Source organism: Embiotoca jacksoni, unplaced genomic scaffold (assembly GCF_022577435.1).
Source record: "Embiotoca jacksoni isolate LCO1_2020_lvr unplaced genomic scaffold, fEmbJac1.0.p SCAF_70, whole genome shotgun sequence".
Lineage (NCBI taxonomy): Eukaryota > Metazoa > Chordata > Actinopteri > Embiotocidae > Embiotoca > Embiotoca jacksoni.
Window position 1 is genome coordinate 145,018 of NW_027185426.1, and position 16,525 is coordinate 161,542.

Sequence of the window (16,525 nt, forward strand, 5' to 3'; positions counted from 1 at the left end):
CAGGGTAAAATAAAACAGCCATTTCTATCAGTGACCCATCAAATTGAATAATTCAAGATGAATTAAAGATTAAAATCTCACTTGGCCTGCTGATTGTGTCGCAGCGCGTTGATGCATTTCCCCAGAATGAGCAGCGAGGTGTTGATGTTTCCGGCTTCCTTCAGACGCTCTCCTTTGTTCTGGGTTTTGGCACAACGCTCGGAGCCGGCGAGATCACACAGACACAACCTGGACACACAAAAAAACAAAAACACGTTTATCCACGGAAACACGAAACAAGAGGGGAAACAAACGAGGTACAGTCACGTTGAGTTTCACTCACTCGCTGACCGCGTGGACCCTCAGACTCCCAACATCCTCGATCTTCAAAATTCGAATGGAGAAAATACTGTGACTGAAGACAGAAGCACAAACACAACATCGTTTTGAAATAAACAAATGCAAGTTGTTGTTTATTTCTGTACAAAAGCACCAAGAAAAGTAACAGGAAATGTAAAGGAAAAATAAAAATGGCAGGAACATCTGCTCCTTATTGACAAGTGTGAAAATAAATATGTTGGACTCTAATTATCTTTAGGAAGAACAAGTTTTCATGAGAGGTCCAGACCTGTTGGACAGTGAACAGACAGTCGAAGGAAAACTTTACACTTTGGAGTGGATTTCTTACTGACATCAATATAGAAAGTGGAAAAAAAAGAAAAGAAAAAGTCCTATATGATGAAATTAACGTGATGCACCCATGGCAGGATGAAGGACCTATTACATTTCTTCACTACTTAAACTCCAGCAGCCTGCTGTGATTTAACCACTCCTGGTGAACGGGGAGGAATTTATTGAGTTGACGCAACACAAAGCAGGTTGGTTGACTTTGACTTGAGACAATTGTGGGGGAAAAGCCTCGCAGGAAAAAAGTAAAAGTGCAGCAGGATTTGATTGGCTGTCGTCATCCTCACCTCCTGCTGGACACACAGTTGAGTCGGGTGGAGGAGAAGCTCTGGTTCTTCTTGCCCAGCTTCATCACTGTGAAAGCCTCTTCTGCACTGTTCACCTGAACCCAGCGCAGATCTGATGATTAAGAGACAAGAGAAAGTCTCTTATTTTAACAGCACAACAGAAACAGTTCAATTTCAAACAGAAGGCATCACGGCACACATTTCTTCTTTTTCTGTTCCTTTTATCTCGCCACAGTTCAAACATCCAACCTTTGATGAAGGCGTTGCCCTTGACGTCCTGCGACAGCCGCAGCGCTGCCCTCCTCGGGGCGCCGCTGGGCGCCGCCTCCAGGAGGTCGTGAACGTTCTCGTTGTAGATCTCGCAGAAGGAAACCCAAACAGAGAACTTGGTATTTGCTTCTAGCTCCAGGCGAATTCTGTCCTCGGTTTCGATACTCGTCATCAACACACAGGAGCCTGCAACACCCAAAAACAGTCAATCAGTTATAAATCAGTCAGCACTTTATTCTTCCAATCATGATGAGAATTTTTAAAAATACATTTCTGCTGCAGGGTTAAACCGTACATTTGTCAAAACACGGGTGTGGTTGGGATTCAGATTTACAACAACAAAACAACACGATACCGAAGGAACAGATAACAGATTAGAGGATAAATCGACATCTTGCCTTCAAGGAGACTCTTATTGGTGGAGTTCAACAGGCTGGCGTTGCTCCTCTCACTCTGAAGAGGAAACATGTTAGAAATGCATCAAAGACAACTTCATTCATTTTACACACGTCGGTCAGTTTTCACCTGCGACGCCACGAAGGAGATTCCTCGTTTGTATTTCTTGAATTTGTTATGCCCTGAACACTTTTCTTTAGACGAGGGAAGAGAAATCTGAGGCAACAGATACCTTCTTATTTTAATCAATACAGCAGTGAGTGACTCACATTCAACCCAAAAATAGAAATCCTTTATTCCTGCTTTAATTCTATGCATTCAGTTCTAGGTGCACAACTATAGAGTGTTACTGCGTGTTGCTGTGCTTGAACGCAGCCCGTTGGGACAGTTCACCTCCTTGAGTTGTCTGAAGAGGTTCCTCTTGAACGCCGCCTCCTCGGCCTGCTGCTCCCGGCCGAGTCGCGTGAACTCTCGGCAGCGGTGAGGTCTTACGCTCATCCCCGGGAAAACCTTGTCGCCGATGCTGCTGAAGACGGCGTCGAGAGAGCGTGGCAAGAGGCCGACGTCGGCGTCCGGACCTGCAGCGACAACGGTGATGAAGATGGTGTCGCGTCAGGGGGGAACTTCTGTTATCATGAACGGTGTCAAAACAGCAGCTGGAAGAAGCTCACTGGTTTGTGAGTCAAGAAATAGATCTGCACACAAAAAGATGCAACGGCTTGCAGCTCTCAGCAGTCACCTTGTAATCGGATTTATTATATTTATAATGTAAAAACGACCTGTCAAAGAGACTGTATTGTTTCGGCTCTGATTCCCTGAATGTGGGTTAAAGGTCCCGTAAAGGACGCCCCGACCTCAGGAACTCAGTGTCTGTGATAAGTGTTGATTGTGGTCCCGCTAGACACAACATGTCTGACAGTATTCAGCCAAGGACGCGTTCTTGTTCTTATCGGAGCCGATGTGTTCCTTATAGTGGAGAGTAGACGGAGAGACACGTCGTGGCCTCTCTTCTCCATCGAGCTGCTGCCAGTAAACAAACGGTCTCCTCTGACTTCTTCACGTCATCACACTACCGAAGAAAAAAGGAGCATCTCCACTTGCATGTTGTCATTCTTTCCCGTCTCTCTCTTTAGTCTGTCAGATCTCACATGAAGGCAAAATGTCCCAAAATAATCTCCAAGACTCTTTTTTTTTTTTTTTTTTTTTTAAACCAACAATCTGAAAACTTTGTTGAAATACAGTTTTTATAACTTGAGCTGAACTGAAAATCATGTGACACCGTGTGTCTTGTTAAACTGATCAAACACATGATGACGCCTGTCATACGGAGGCTGGTGGTGAAGAGTCAGACTGAGAAGCTGCTCTTCAACTTCGTCTGTCCCCACAGGGCGACTGGTTTCACAACAAGACGTAGATACAAGACGATGAACTAGAAAAAGGCGTACGGTCGGTGGGAACGAATGAGTGTCCGTGTGTCTGCGGCTGAACAGGAAGCCGGAGGGTCGGATCTGAAGCTCGAGTGACAGATCACGTTTCAGACTGTAAACAGCGATTTGAAGCCACGAGGGACGTTGACGTACCTAAAAACGTGAAGGTCTTCCCGGCGTTACTGATTCCGTATGTGAAAACCAGAGAGTTCCCTCCCTCGAGGACATCTTTCACCAGATCTTGGACGGTGCCTTCGAACAGATCTCTCTGGGTCGTCTCGGGACCATACACCTGGAAAAGGAAGGAAAAGGGATGAATATAAATATAATGAAAACAATTCATGTTTGAAACATCAGGTTCATCAATCTTTTCTGGCCTGCAGTCGCTTTTCGGCGAGAAAATGAAGAATACCAGGATTTATATTCAAAGGTAAATGTTAAATCTTTCTGTAGCCAGTGGAAGAAAACTTTGTTTTTGGTCCGACAGGAAACCGACCCGAGAGAACTGGAAGCGCTGTCCGGTCTGTGGGAGCGATTTGTCGGCGCTCAGTCTGGCTGAGTGGGACAAACCGGGAGGCTTCAGCAGAACGGAGTCGGGAGACTCGATGGTCACACAGTCCTGTTACAAACAAAAAGAAGAAATAGTATAACGTGTATATGTAGTATAATATTTGAACTGTAAATACCATAAACAGATTTATAAGAGCTACTTTGCTCATTACTCTACATATGAAGCGTTCTCATCTGCCTTTGTTTTTCTTACCTGCGACTCTCCGTTGCTGCTCTCTGCGGAGGTGAAGGGTCGGATCCTCAGGTAGACCTGAAGGTGTTCCCTCTCCTCCATGTACGATTGCTGCGGAACATATTTGGTTTTTTTTAAGGTTGAAGCTCAGTCAGAGGAAGAAGAAAGTCATTGTCAATTTTGGGCTGATGATGATGATGATGAACAGCTGGTGCATGCTGGGAGAAGGCCGAGGCCACGAGTAGGTGAAGGCGTCAGTATGATGCTGTGAAACTTTATAAACACTTTATAATGCAGTAGAGTGTGCAGATGGTATTTCTACATATTAGGGGTATATTCTGCCCTACAGATACGTATATTATCCTTCCTCTCTGCAGGTATCTACTTTATTTGCAGAGCAATTCAAAGTGCTTCACATAAAACCATTAAAAGCATCAACACATAAGGCAAAAGAAAAGGACATTTAAAAACAATTAGGAACAAGTGATTAAAACATTTTTTTTAAAGTGATCCTGATATCCTGATAAAGACATCCTGATTCAGTGAAAGCAGCACATGTATTTTGTGGTGATATTTGGAGGGATGTGGTCCAGTGTCTCGGTCTCAGTGAGGACTGGAGCTGTCTGATTGAGGTTTTTACAGAGACCCGTGAACACACCGTGTGGGGAGATGAACCACCAACCTGCCCGGTGCTCGTCACTTTACCTGTGGGTCCGGGAAGGTGCTGAACACCGATGACCGATCTTCTCCCTGTTTGTCAGCCTTGTTTTTCAGGCCTGAGTCCATCATTCTGCAACGAATACACGAGGGAACACCTTAATCAATAGTCCGGTGGGGCAGCACGTCACGTCCTGTATTTAAAATGTCACTTGGAGTGAATTCAATTTGACAACGATGCACCAAATAAATCTAAAAGTTGATTTTAACCGACACCGAAGCGCTTCAACTGAAAAATAACGTCAACTTTAATGCTCCATAAAGGAAAAGGGTCGTAAAGTGTTCGGGGTGTTTCTCTGGATTCGAGCCAAACGTTTCTTTTGTTCACGTTTTGACGCTTTTTCAGCCACTTTTAAAGCGTCAACTTTGTTTTACAGCATTTTTAAAACGTTACTCGGACTGAGCTAACGAAGCTAGCTGGAAAAATGTCCCCTGACGAGCACCTGTCAACTGGGAATTATAACACAGTTTAATATACGTACGCTTCATTTTATGAACACGACTCAACGTCTACATTTCAACGGGGTTATTCCTCGACGGATATTCTTACCTGGCAGTTATATTTGGGACATTAAGGCAGGAAAGAAGTCCTTTTGTGCGCTAACAAAACGTTGAGCCGAGCACAACACACACGAGCCGCGGTCTGAGTTTGAAACGGACCAATCGGAGACGAGCAGAAACTGCGCATGCGTGTTTTCCGTGCTGCGTTCACGAAGCTCTTCTGTTGTCGGAATCCAAAAGAAAACGTCTGACGGCAGCCGTTTATGTCTGAAGATGATATTAAGTACAGAATGTAAATGATCATGATTTAGTTACAATAATAATGATAATAATAATTTAAAAAAATTGTCTACGTGAAATTTGTGTTGCCATTTATATAAAGCTGCTATTCTACAAACAAAATCATGATTAACTTACAACAAAAATTAATATTGGTAGGCAGACCATTGGTTAGAGTGTGGGGCCACATTATTTAAAATCATGGATGTATAACAGGCCCCAACTCATCCTACAGAGAACCAGGATTTCAGGTTGTTTTCTTCCAGATGTTTTGCATCATTTTGCATCTATTTGTAGCCATTTTGCATCTCGTTGTGGTCGTTTTTACAACCCTTCACCATTGTTTTGTGTCTTAAATTGATTTTTATATCTCTTTGTGGTCATGTAGATTCAATTGCGTTTATTTAGTGCCTTTTTTGGTCAGTTTGCATCTCTTTATTTCCATTTTTTGCCTCTTTGTGATTATGTTATGCTTCTTCATTTTATTTCTCTTCAGTCACACCTCATTTTAGTGGGTTAGGGTTGCATTGTTGCATCAATGTGGTTAAAAGCATTTCTCGTATTTCCAGTTTTCTTGTGATGTGCTGCTCCTCAGAAAGAAACTGCAGTCAGTCAGACATCAGTCATCCTGAAGGAGAGCATCTAAATCAACCATGGCTTTGAATATCCCCGGTGTGATATCGATGGCGTTCTTCTACCTGCTGGTCCTGGGCACCGGCATCTGGGCTTCTTTCAAGTCCAAAAGAGAACAGAAGAAAAGCGCAGGCACTGGGATGGAGATGGTTCTGCTGGGGAACCGGCAGATCACCTTGGTGGTGGGGATCTTCACGATTACAGGTGAGGGGGGAGATCACAGCATGAGATCTGCAGGATTGTAAAAAAGGAAAAAAAAAGTTTATTCACTAAGCAACCAGATGATTTAGAAAACAATCATTTGGATGAATGCTCTGTACTGAATGCAGCCTTATGAAATACAGGCTTGAAAATATGACTTCTGCTCTGTGAGGCTGTGATTATGAACAAGACATACAATAAATCAATTGGTAAAAACAAATAGAAAAAAACTCTGCGTTTGAATTCATCTCTCAGCTACGTGGGTTGGAGGAGGCTTCATCGTCGGCACGGCTGAGATGATGTACACGCCCTCCCAGGGACTGACGTGGGTGCTCATCATGTTAACAGCGTTCAGTGCGTCTTTCATTCTCGGTAAGAGTTTAAAAAGTCAATATAACCCGATAATGTGGACATTAATGAAAACTCAGAAAACATAGAGTCAGTCAACTTTAAAAACAATTATTAATATGATAAATGGTAAAAAAAAAGCATGTATGCAAAAGAAAATGATGCAGAAAAAGTACCATGTAATTTTGTAATTTAGTATTTTTTTTAATTAAAAACGTGTCTTCAAAGTTGCATTGCAATTTAAAAAAAAAAATCGAATAATATTATAATAATAATAATAATAATAATAATAATAATAATTAATAATAATATTATTCGATTTTATATATATATATAAGTGTTAATCTGCATATTTACTGATAATTAGATAATTTTGCAATGGTAGGCTGAAACCAAATGAATTATATTATAGTTAAAATGAAAACTTTAGTGGTGGATGAGACTCACCGGTGACCTCTGGTGGGCAGAATGAGAGATGCAGGCTATGAAAAGGAAACCTGTATCTGATCTTTAAACCCTTTTTCCTTTTTTTATTGTTTTTTTTTTTTATTTTACTGTTTCCCCATCATTGAGTATGTCTTTTTAATTGTGATGCTAAATCTTGTGTCACATGGAGGCGGTTTGGTGTTCGCAAAGCTGATGAGAGAAAGAAGATGCATGACGATGCTGGACCCTTTCCATATCAAATACGGGAAAGTAGTCACAGCCAGCCTGTCCCTGGTTGCTATGTGTGCGGATGCGATCTGGGTGCCCATGACACTGATCGGTCTCGGTACACTTCACACACACTGTTCACGCTGCATTTCTATGTGATTCCTTTTACCTGTGAAGTATAATAACTCCTCGACGTGCAGGAGGAACCATGACTTGTCCTACTCTGTGTGCATCTGGATCTCTGCTGCCGTGGCGATCACCTACACCCTGCTGGGAGGCCTCTCGGCGTACACCGACATCATCCAGCTCATCCTCATCTTCATCGGCTTGGTGGGTTCGTTGTACTCTAACTTTGTGTTTAAGGCCTTTTCTTTTTTTACTGTTAATCATTGACATTTTTTAATTTGTCTCTGCAGTGCATCTGCACTCCCTTTGTTATGATGAACCCTCACTCCTTGAGCATCAGCGACACCCTGATGAACAATACCTTGCACGCTCCCTGGATTGGTTCCCCCATCCCAAAGAGGACCTGGATAATGATAGATGATTTTTTATTCATGGTAGGATGAAGCAGAAGAAGTATGGTCCATGTCCGAGGCATTGCACTCTAGTTTTAATAGATGAGTCGGGATGAAAAAGTTCATAGACTGTACTTTTAACAACCAAAACCTGTACTGGTTTAACTGGTTTACTGCTTTTTTCCTTTATATAAATGGACACTTAAGTGCTAAAAGCAGGCAGAGACTTGACAAACTTTTTTGGTCTCCAGGCGCTGGGCAGTCTGGGAAATCAGTGCTTCCACCAGAGGATCTTGTCGGCTTCTTCCGTAGCCTCGGCCAGGATCACATGCTTTGTCGCCGCTGTCCTCATTATCGTGTTCGGGATACCTCCCATGCTGCTTGGGGCTGCCGCCTCATCCACAGGTAGCGACAGCACAAACATAATGATTAAACGCTGTCCGTGTGGAGGGTCTAAATCAGTGGCAATCAGTCATTAAGGCCACACATTAAGAATTATATTCATCTTTTACTTTATTATAGAAACCAAGAGACACCTACATCTTGACTTGGACCACTTTCATTAGCAAGATTGTCTTCTTACAGATTTCTTGAGGGTTTTGAGATCCAGGTTGGTTAATAAAAATATAAAGAGAAGTGGTGAGCATTGCAAACACGCCCTGAAATGAACACAAACCCGCATTGGTAAGATTGGAGATGGCAGCGTGTCTAGAAATTAATTCACACGCTTCATTATTAAGTCAGATAAAAAGACATTTGTCAAAGAAAAATTAAGGTAATCTACACGTGATTATTAAAAGCTTTTTTAATCCATTTGCACAAAATTAATAAAAGAAATTTGCTTCAGGAGTTGTCATTTCTTAATCGCATTGACAGAATCAACTACAAAATATAAAACAGTATCATCTGCATATGGGCGAATTTACTATTGACGACTATTGTAATGTCCCCATGATTTAAATATCAGCAGTATCAAAGACTTTAAAATCACTCAAACCGAAACTGTGATCATTTCTCGGTCTCCCGTCTCCCGTCTCCGTTCTCCAGACTGGAACCTAACCTCCTACGGTTCTCCTTCTCCATACGAACGTGGGGAAGCAGCTCTCATCCTGCCCATCGCCCTGCAGCACCTCACGTCTCCATCATCGGTATCGGATGTGTGGCTGCAGCCGTGATGTCATCCACTGACTCTGCTTTGCTTTCTGCAGCTTCTATTTTCGCCACCAACATCTACAAGAACATCCTGAGGCCTCAGGTGAAGACGTGCACTTACTTATTTAATTTTTTTCTATCACACCAAAAAAAAAAAAAAACTTTGGAACATTAATTTTTCACTTTTTTCTTCAGGCATCAGACAGAGAGATCCTGTGGGTGATCCGAGCTGTTGTGGTTGTTGTGGGCTTGGTTGGTACATCACTCGCCAACTTGACAAACAGCATCATCCTTCTTTTGTTCCTCAATATGGAGATGACCTACACCATCATCTTCCCTCAACTGGTCTGCGTCCTCTTCTTCAAAGTCTCCAACGGTTACGGGGCCATTACAGGCATCCTAGTGGGAGTGGTATTAAGACTGCTCAGTGGGGACCCCACCCTCGGACTGCCGGTTGTCCTTCCCTACCCAGGATGCACTCTGGAGGACGGCGTGTATGTCCAGTACTCTCCGGTTAAGACCATCTCCATGGCGTCTGGCTTCGGTGCCAACTTGCTGTTCTCCCATCTGGCGTCCGTGCTCTTCAACAAAAACCTGCTCTCTGAGAAGTGGGACGTGCTCAACGTGAAAGCCCAGGACTCGCCACAACCGCTGACACCAGCAGGTGGCGCCACAGAACCCAGTGAGAATGAGAAATTAGATAGAAACACCTCCAATTCAGATGCATCAGAGCCAATGATCGGCACAACTTGTTAGCGTTCCTGCGTGCAGCATTTTCCCCTGTGAACCTGCAACTTTGCATGCAACAGGAACAATCTCAGAACTTTTGATCACATCTCGTAGACCAGTAACTTCTATTAAATAACTCCATCATTCTGGAAATGTCTGCATCCCAAACATAAATGTTTGAATGCGCTCCAAAGTGGTGCTCGTTCATTCTCACTGTGTTACTTGGTTGAACTTTTGCTTTGCGTGGATGCATGAAGATTTAAATATTCAAACTTTTCAGTAAAGAAATCACAACACAAACATGTAATGAGACGATGAAAACGGCATAAATTCAAAATGTTTATTTAATTCATGATTTCAATCCATAAATACAAAGAAAAAAAATTACATTTATCTTTACAAAATATAAATCAAGACCTAAATTAGCCACTGAAACTCATGTAAAACATCCTCTGAACCTTCAGTGACTTCTCAGCTCCCTCACACTCATTCGTTTGTGTGTAAATGCATCAGAAGTTCAAATTGATCTTCAGTAGAAGAAAACGTCAAAATCTGAACAAGATGAACTTTGTCTGAAGCTCATTTAAACTAAACCTGCAACCAAATCAAAGGTTTGAGGAAGTTTAGGGAGCTTTTAGCAGCAGAAACTTTAAACTGAAAGTAAATTATTCACTAGTTTATATTTAAAGAAAAGCTTGTTTTCCTGTAAAACAATTCAAACTGTAAAAGGTAGATTTTGCAAAAGACGTTTGACGACGCAACTTAAATGCATGTTGCTGCATTTGCTCCAGAGGATCCAGAATAACTGTGTTTAAATCGGCAGATCATCAACATAAAGTGAGAGTGGAGAGATTCTTCTCAACCTTTAAATAAAACGTATTTTGTCCCATCTCATCTCTCCATCTTCATAATGTATAAGACCAAAGAACAACAAGTATAACACACATCATCTACCAAAGACAGGAGGCTCAGTCTCCGTCACACTGACCAGAAATATTTTTAGAGAAATGATTAACTCCAGTTTGACGCTGGATTTGTTCTACCAGTAAACCAGGTGACGCTGAAAACAAAAGTCGTTTATCTTAGTTAATAAATAAAAATATATTTAACGTGTTGAACCTGACCATAAAAAAGTTAATTAAACCACCTACAGTACAACTAAACAATCACTTAGTTATTAAGTGTATAGTATTGAAATAAATCAATCAAACCTAATAAATGTGAGAACGATGACAACCGTCATTAAATCAATAAATAATTCACCTTCTGGATGCAGCATCACTGACTTAAAGTAAAAATTAAGAAAAAGAAACCCCGTCTTGGTAACGTCAGCCGAGACATTGTCCAGCAATATTTGGTGATCGATGAATCTATCGGAGCTAATAATCACATTATTAACGACTTCCTGGTGAGACTTCACGTCGTCGGTCGGAGGCTTGGTCGCTCCACAGCGAGCAAACAGCCTGAAGGGTCGCTAGTTCAAATCCCAGAACCGGGAGGCAGTAAGTTAAGAAGGAACGCTCTCTTGGTTCTTCGTTAGAAGATCCTCCTGCAGCCAGTTTCCTGAAGGGAAAGACTCCAGCTTCCCTGTATCGTTTACTTAATGTCACAGACTTTTTTTTCTTTTATCACTTTATCCTGATAAACCAGCAGAATCTCACTTCGACTTCCTGCTTCCTCACTTTGACTTCCTGCTTCCTCACTTCGACTTCCTGCTTCCTCCTGGACGCCGTTGGTTCCTACATTTTGGGCTTCTCCTCGCTGAAGTTGCAAAGGAGGTTCTTGGCTCCGTTCTGCCATGAGTACAACGTCTCCAGCGGAGTTTTTCCATCCTGAGGAACAAACACATGACACGGTGAATAAAAACGTTTTATTCTTTAGTATTATCTCTGTGGAGGAAGTGCATAGTTTCCTAGATGATAGTTTCCTTCTTATTAAATAATCTGTTCTTGTAATTAGATACTCTGATGCTTCGTATATCACTACTTCAGGAATTTCATGGTAAAATATGTCCACCTGATTCATTATGAAAGCATCGGGATTCAGGAAATTTAACAGAAAACCGTCTGTTAGAGTTTAATAGAAAAAGTGTTTCCTCGGTTTGTTTCCGGAGGAATGAAGCTCGTGTCGTTCTGCACTCACGCAGTTCTTCGTGTTGAGACCGGCTCCGTACATCATCAGCAGCTTGATCATCTTGAACCTGTTTATTCTCACAGCGTCGTGCATGGGCGTGTCTCCATCCTGGAGTCACGGGGAGGAGAGCAGATACAACAACAACTCTTTTTATCATCCACGTACAAAACGGGAATTTGTGCTGTAAAATTCTGAGAAACTGTTGGACTTTTTATGCTGAAGCTGTTCTGGTCTGTTCGTCTCTGATAAGTTTGGTTTGTTCCTTTTCAATTCGGTGTTTTAACAAACGAATAACTCATGGTTAGATTTGTACTGTCACGGTTTATAGGGAAAAGAACCTTAATTCATGACGGCGACACAAACATTTTAGACAACAAAATAACTTCAGATTCAAAACAGAAAATCCAGGCCAAAAAAAAAAAAAAAGGGGGAAACTGTCTAATACACACATCAAACAAGGAGTTTATATGCTGGCTGGGTTGATGAGTAAGTGACGGCATGGTGCTGATTAGGGAACTGAGAGCAGGTGAGGCGGGTGCAACAGGAAGGAGACCGAACACACTGGCGACCTCTGGTGGTTGGATGCAGTAAATGAAAAGAAACAAACCAAAGTAAAGAGCAGCAAATAACGAGTTATTGACAACTCATTCTCAGACTAGTTAAAACATATTTCCTGTCGGTCCCGTTGGGATTTTCTTACTCTGTCTTTGGCGTTGACGTCCGCTCCGCAGTGGATGAGATGCTCGGCGCACTCGCAGTGTCCGGTCCGCACGGCGACGTGGAGCGGAGTGCTGTTCAGCTGAACAGAGCAGAGAGACGAGCTCAGTTTGATTAATGCATGAAAAAAATCTCTGAAACATTCACGGCCCAGGCTGCTCGTATGCATGTTGTGGTTTGCATTACCGTCCGCCACCACAAGAGGGAGCCAAACTAAGATTTTTTTTTTTTTTTTTTTTTTTTTTTTAAAGAGGTGACCTTTCAATGACCCCTCCGTCCCGGCTAAGTGAGGACCCACCTTGTCTCTGGAGGTGATCTTGGCTCCCTGGTCGAGGAGGAGCTGCAGGGCAGGAAGGCTGCCTCCTCTGCAGGCCCAGTGGACCGCCGCGGCCTCCAGCTGAAACACACACACACACACACACACACACACACACACACACACACTGTCAGGCTGATGCTGTGTGTGTCTGTTCATGTGTTTATTAGAGACACAATGTCAGAAAGAGAAAGCATTTTTTTTTTTTTTTAACCTCTCACTTTGTCTTTTTTCTCGAGGGCGGCTCCGGCCTCCAGGAGTCTCTTCATGACCTCCACGTGACCTTTGAACGAGGCTTTGTGCAGAGCTGTCCTCTGGAACTGGATGTTACATCAGTGATTGATTAACACTCCTCTTAAAAGAGCTTCACGCACATAATTATTGTACAAATTAAAACATCTTTTTAGGGGTAGACTCACGTTGTCGGCCGCGTTGGGGTTTCCTCCGTCGCTCAGGTACTTCTCCACTACGGGAAGTTTGTTCTCCATGGCTGCCGTCAGAAACAGCTGATCATCCACCGTCTCCGGCTGCGAGAGTCAGTAAAGACTTCTGAAGCTGCATCTTCTCTAATATCAACTTATTTTCACACAATTTTTAAGTGTCAACAACAAGAGTTGATGCTTTATTGAGACACTGGAGTCACTTATAACATGTATAATACCTGATATTAAAAAGTAAGTTGTGAAAGTGGGAGGTTTGTTATTAACGTCTCACCAGGTTCTCGGGCTCCGGCTGCTGCTTCTTGTGGACGGGAGCCTTCCTCTCCCTCCTCCTCTTCTTCATCTGCAGGATGTTGAACAGGTCGTCCACCGTCTCCAGCTTCAGGCGGCCGCTTCCATCCGTCTGACCGGGTCGAGACAAGACAGAGGACTTTAACAACAACAACAATAACAATAACAACAACAACACAACAAATTGAGAATAAAGCAGCTTTTATTGTTTCATTTATTCAGTGGACAATAAACAAGTGAAAAGGCTGCTTTAAAAGACAAACAAGTATTTGGCAACATAAACCTAAATATAAAAAAAGCAGCATATTCCCGAGTGTCAATTAACGACACTGAATTTTAATGTTTTTATAGCAAACAACTTATGAGCAGATCTTTAAATTTAAAATAAAATATGCTAATTAGTTAAAATGTCCAATATTATCGCTCTAAAAAAAACGTATTTTCATTTTTCACACTGCAGCTTTTAAGGATTCATATAAATGAGGTTTGCTGCATTTAACAAAAATGTATAATCTGCACCTTAAATGTATAAATGGAGTTTGAATCAACATATCTGCCTTGTATTGTGATTTTTTTTTTTTTGTCATGTCTCATAAACTTTCAGAGCACCAACTAATGCCATTATCATCATTATGAGGTTTAGAGTTTAGATAAGTATGAAGACGACGTGTTGTACTCCTGAACGCCTCCAGGTGGCAGCACTGAAAAAGAGCTAAACAGTATGTATAGTGTCAGTAGTTTTAATATATTGACCTCGTGTACTTGTGTACAGTTTGGAGGTACATGCAAGTTACTGGAGTATTCTCCTTTTATGTTCCTTTATAATTGAACCCTATTTAAAAACATTTTTTCGTTCTAATCCCAGTGGCAGAAACTTTCGCTTTATCAGCTATAATATAATATAGTATAAAAATGACTGATTATAACACCTACAAGGTCACTGATATCATATTTACATTTAATTAGTATTAAAATAAAGACTGTGTTTGTGCTTCTTACATTGAGAACCACCAGGCTGACCTCGTCCTTCAGACCTCCACCCAACCCCATCTCCCTGTGGGACCGGAGGTCATCCTGCTTCTCCTGATTGACAGCCGCCTCGTACACGCCCCCTTGGAAGTCCTCGTCCTCTTTGCCCTCTGATCTCTTACCGGTCACCTGAAGGAGAGGAGAGGAGAAGTTGAGCTGCAGTCCTTAAAAAACGGATTCAAAAAGGCCCTAAAGTCTCAATTTCAGATTTTTATCTTTGAATTTGTGAGCATTTTTTTCTTAGTTTGTGAACTTCTTGGTATTTTAGGAACTCCGTTATATCCAGCAGCTGAAATCCTGTGCAGAAAAAAACCTGAATCTGTTATATGTCCTGAACAAAGCTTTTATTTTGTGTCAAACACTTGGAACTCAGCAGAGCTGAGTCCGTAATGGAGGAATGTGAACACACCACAGCGTCAACACATTAACACACACACACACACACACACACACACACACACACACACACACACACACACACACACACACACACACACACACACACACACACACACACACACACACACTTGAGCTCTTTCACAAGCTTCAACTGTTTGATTATCAAATCATTCCTTTAATCATTTAAACTGTAGTCTGTGAATCATTCTAACGAAACCTGATGGTTAAGAGAGTTAAAGGATTTAATTACCTCCATGTCTCATTACCTTTACTTTAAGTTGTAATTAAGCAGCTTCTCTCCTGAGCTCACAAAGTAAAGAATAATTAATCAGTGGCAGCAGGTGATTAATGGACCCCTGAGTTTAAAAAGAAGTTGTGTGCAGATAATTCAGCTCATTTTCTGTTGTTGTTTTTAAGGATCGTTTGAATATTTGTTCTGATTCTTTTCTTCTTTTTTTTAAGGTTTTCTAAAATCACATGAACATGTTTAATTTCAGTGTTAAAATGTTCAATTTGTTGTCATTTCACACACAGGTCACATGCAATAATACATACTTATACAACATACTAATATAATTAAGACTATAAATTATTATAATTTCATTATTTTAGTATGTTAAGAATTCCTTTTTCTCTTAAAAATACTTGGTTTAGTTTTACGAATTGAAACCCAAAAAAATGTAACGGCAAAAAATAAATATCTTTTCTAAATATTTTTCCCAATAAAAACACTTATTTAGCTTTTAGTTTTCATATTTTAGATTCAATTCGAGCATTTGTTTTTGGTGGGTTTCTCGTTCTTTAAAAATTTCGCACATGCTCCGGTCTAGAAATCACACCTCAGCCTCCTCGTCCTCTTCGTGACTTCCTGCAACATCTGCACACATCTGCCCAGGTCTTACCAGCTCTTCCACGCTGTGCAGTCCCATTGTTGTCCTGGATGTGAAGTCGTTGAGCAGTGATGTGGGGACCTGGAGGAGGATGTAAGTCCACTGATGTTCCTCTGTGATGGTCAGCGTGCGTCTGTCTGCCTGCAGCCGGAGCCTCGGCCTCTTTATAGTCCTGTCAAACCTCTGTAGGAAAAAAAACAAAAAGAAAGATATGACTCCTGTCACTCAGCTCAGATCACATTACTCTGTGCTCATGTGGCCTGCTTGCTGCTACCATCACCCCCCCCCCCCACACACACACACACACACACCCCCTCCACTCTCAGTCCTGCCCAGTTTGGGCTTCTACTGGCTTCCCTGTGTCACCATGCAAGATATGGGAGAGAGACGAGGTGTCACTCTGCCTCAAATACTGCTAGTGTTCATTTAAATCTTGTTAGAAAAAGCTGTAGAGGTGAAAGATGGTTAAAAAAATGTATTTACGTGATATATTATATCATATTTATCTACATTATTATTTTTGGTTTATTCTCATTAACTTCATGTGTGCATTTGTATTTGTATATTTCTGTCAGACAGTTTCTTGTATGGCACTTGTTCTAAAAAATGATGTCTGATGAGACAACAAAAATGGACGGACTGTAAAAGGCAATTTTCCCCTAATTAAAATGCATTTAGAAGCTTGAAATAGTAAATATTTCATATATCAAAATGAGAATGATGCTATTAATACACATAAACATGTAAAAACCGCATTTTTCTCCTCTGACAGTTAAATAAAAGTAACAAA

At 41.5% G+C, this 16,525-nt stretch overlaps 3 protein-coding genes across 7 annotated transcripts in view; 1 reads left to right on the forward strand and 2 right to left on the reverse strand.

Annotated features, from left to right (window-relative positions):
* Window positions 1–5,141, reverse strand: part of kif20ba (kinesin family member 20Ba) — a 33,305-nt gene extending 28,164 nt beyond the window's left edge. Inside the window, exons 1-11 of the mRNA XM_069177236.1 lie at window positions 5,056–5,141; window positions 4,494–4,578; window positions 3,810–3,899; window positions 3,543–3,665; window positions 3,200–3,338; window positions 2,013–2,197; window positions 1,615–1,676; window positions 1,203–1,387; window positions 954–1,065; window positions 323–394; window positions 82–228 (exon numbers count right to left, since the gene is read on the reverse strand). Of these exons, the coding sequence (XP_069033337.1) occupies window positions 82–228; window positions 323–394; window positions 954–1,065; window positions 1,203–1,387; window positions 1,615–1,676; window positions 2,013–2,197; window positions 3,200–3,338; window positions 3,543–3,665; window positions 3,810–3,899; window positions 4,494–4,577 (1,199 nt within the window). The 5' untranslated portion in view covers window position 4,578; window positions 5,056–5,141. The remainder of the gene's footprint in view (window positions 1–81; window positions 229–322; window positions 395–953; window positions 1,066–1,202; window positions 1,388–1,614; window positions 1,677–2,012; window positions 2,198–3,199; window positions 3,339–3,542; window positions 3,666–3,809; window positions 3,900–4,493; window positions 4,579–5,055) is intronic.
* A 797-nt stretch (window positions 5,142–5,938) lies between these two features.
* Window positions 5,939–9,547, forward strand: LOC138215220 (high-affinity choline transporter 1-like). The gene is given in 9 exon segments (XM_069177269.1): window positions 5,939–6,122; window positions 6,375–6,491; window positions 7,084–7,276; window positions 7,325–7,451; window positions 7,538–7,681; window positions 7,891–8,044; window positions 8,687–8,773; window positions 8,776–8,894; window positions 8,987–9,547. Coding segments are annotated over 9 exon segments (1,686 nt in total).
* A 299-nt stretch (window positions 9,548–9,846) lies between these two features.
* LOC138215217 (ankyrin repeat domain-containing protein 1-like) lies at window positions 9,847–15,904 on the reverse strand. Of its 5 annotated transcripts, none has more exons than XM_069177259.1 (9): window positions 15,685–15,904; window positions 14,417–14,575; window positions 13,401–13,529; window positions 13,106–13,213; window positions 12,901–13,006; window positions 12,669–12,767; window positions 12,354–12,452; window positions 11,663–11,761; window positions 9,847–11,352 (listed from the first exon to the last, which is right to left on the reverse strand). In XM_069177259.1, exons 1-9 carry the CDS (start codon window positions 15,772–15,774, stop codon window positions 11,117–11,119), a joined length of 1,125 nt encoding a protein of 374 aa, XP_069033360.1. In that variant the 5' UTR covers window positions 15,775–15,904; the 3' UTR covers window positions 9,847–11,116. The 5 variants fall into 5 exon arrangements, with proteins under 5 accessions (XP_069033360.1, XP_069033359.1, XP_069033361.1 ...); XM_069177258.1 differs by having other exon boundaries at window positions 13,401–13,556; XM_069177260.1 differs by having other exon boundaries at window positions 13,401–13,556; window positions 15,748–15,888.
* Window positions 15,905–16,525: the final 621 nt, after the last annotated feature.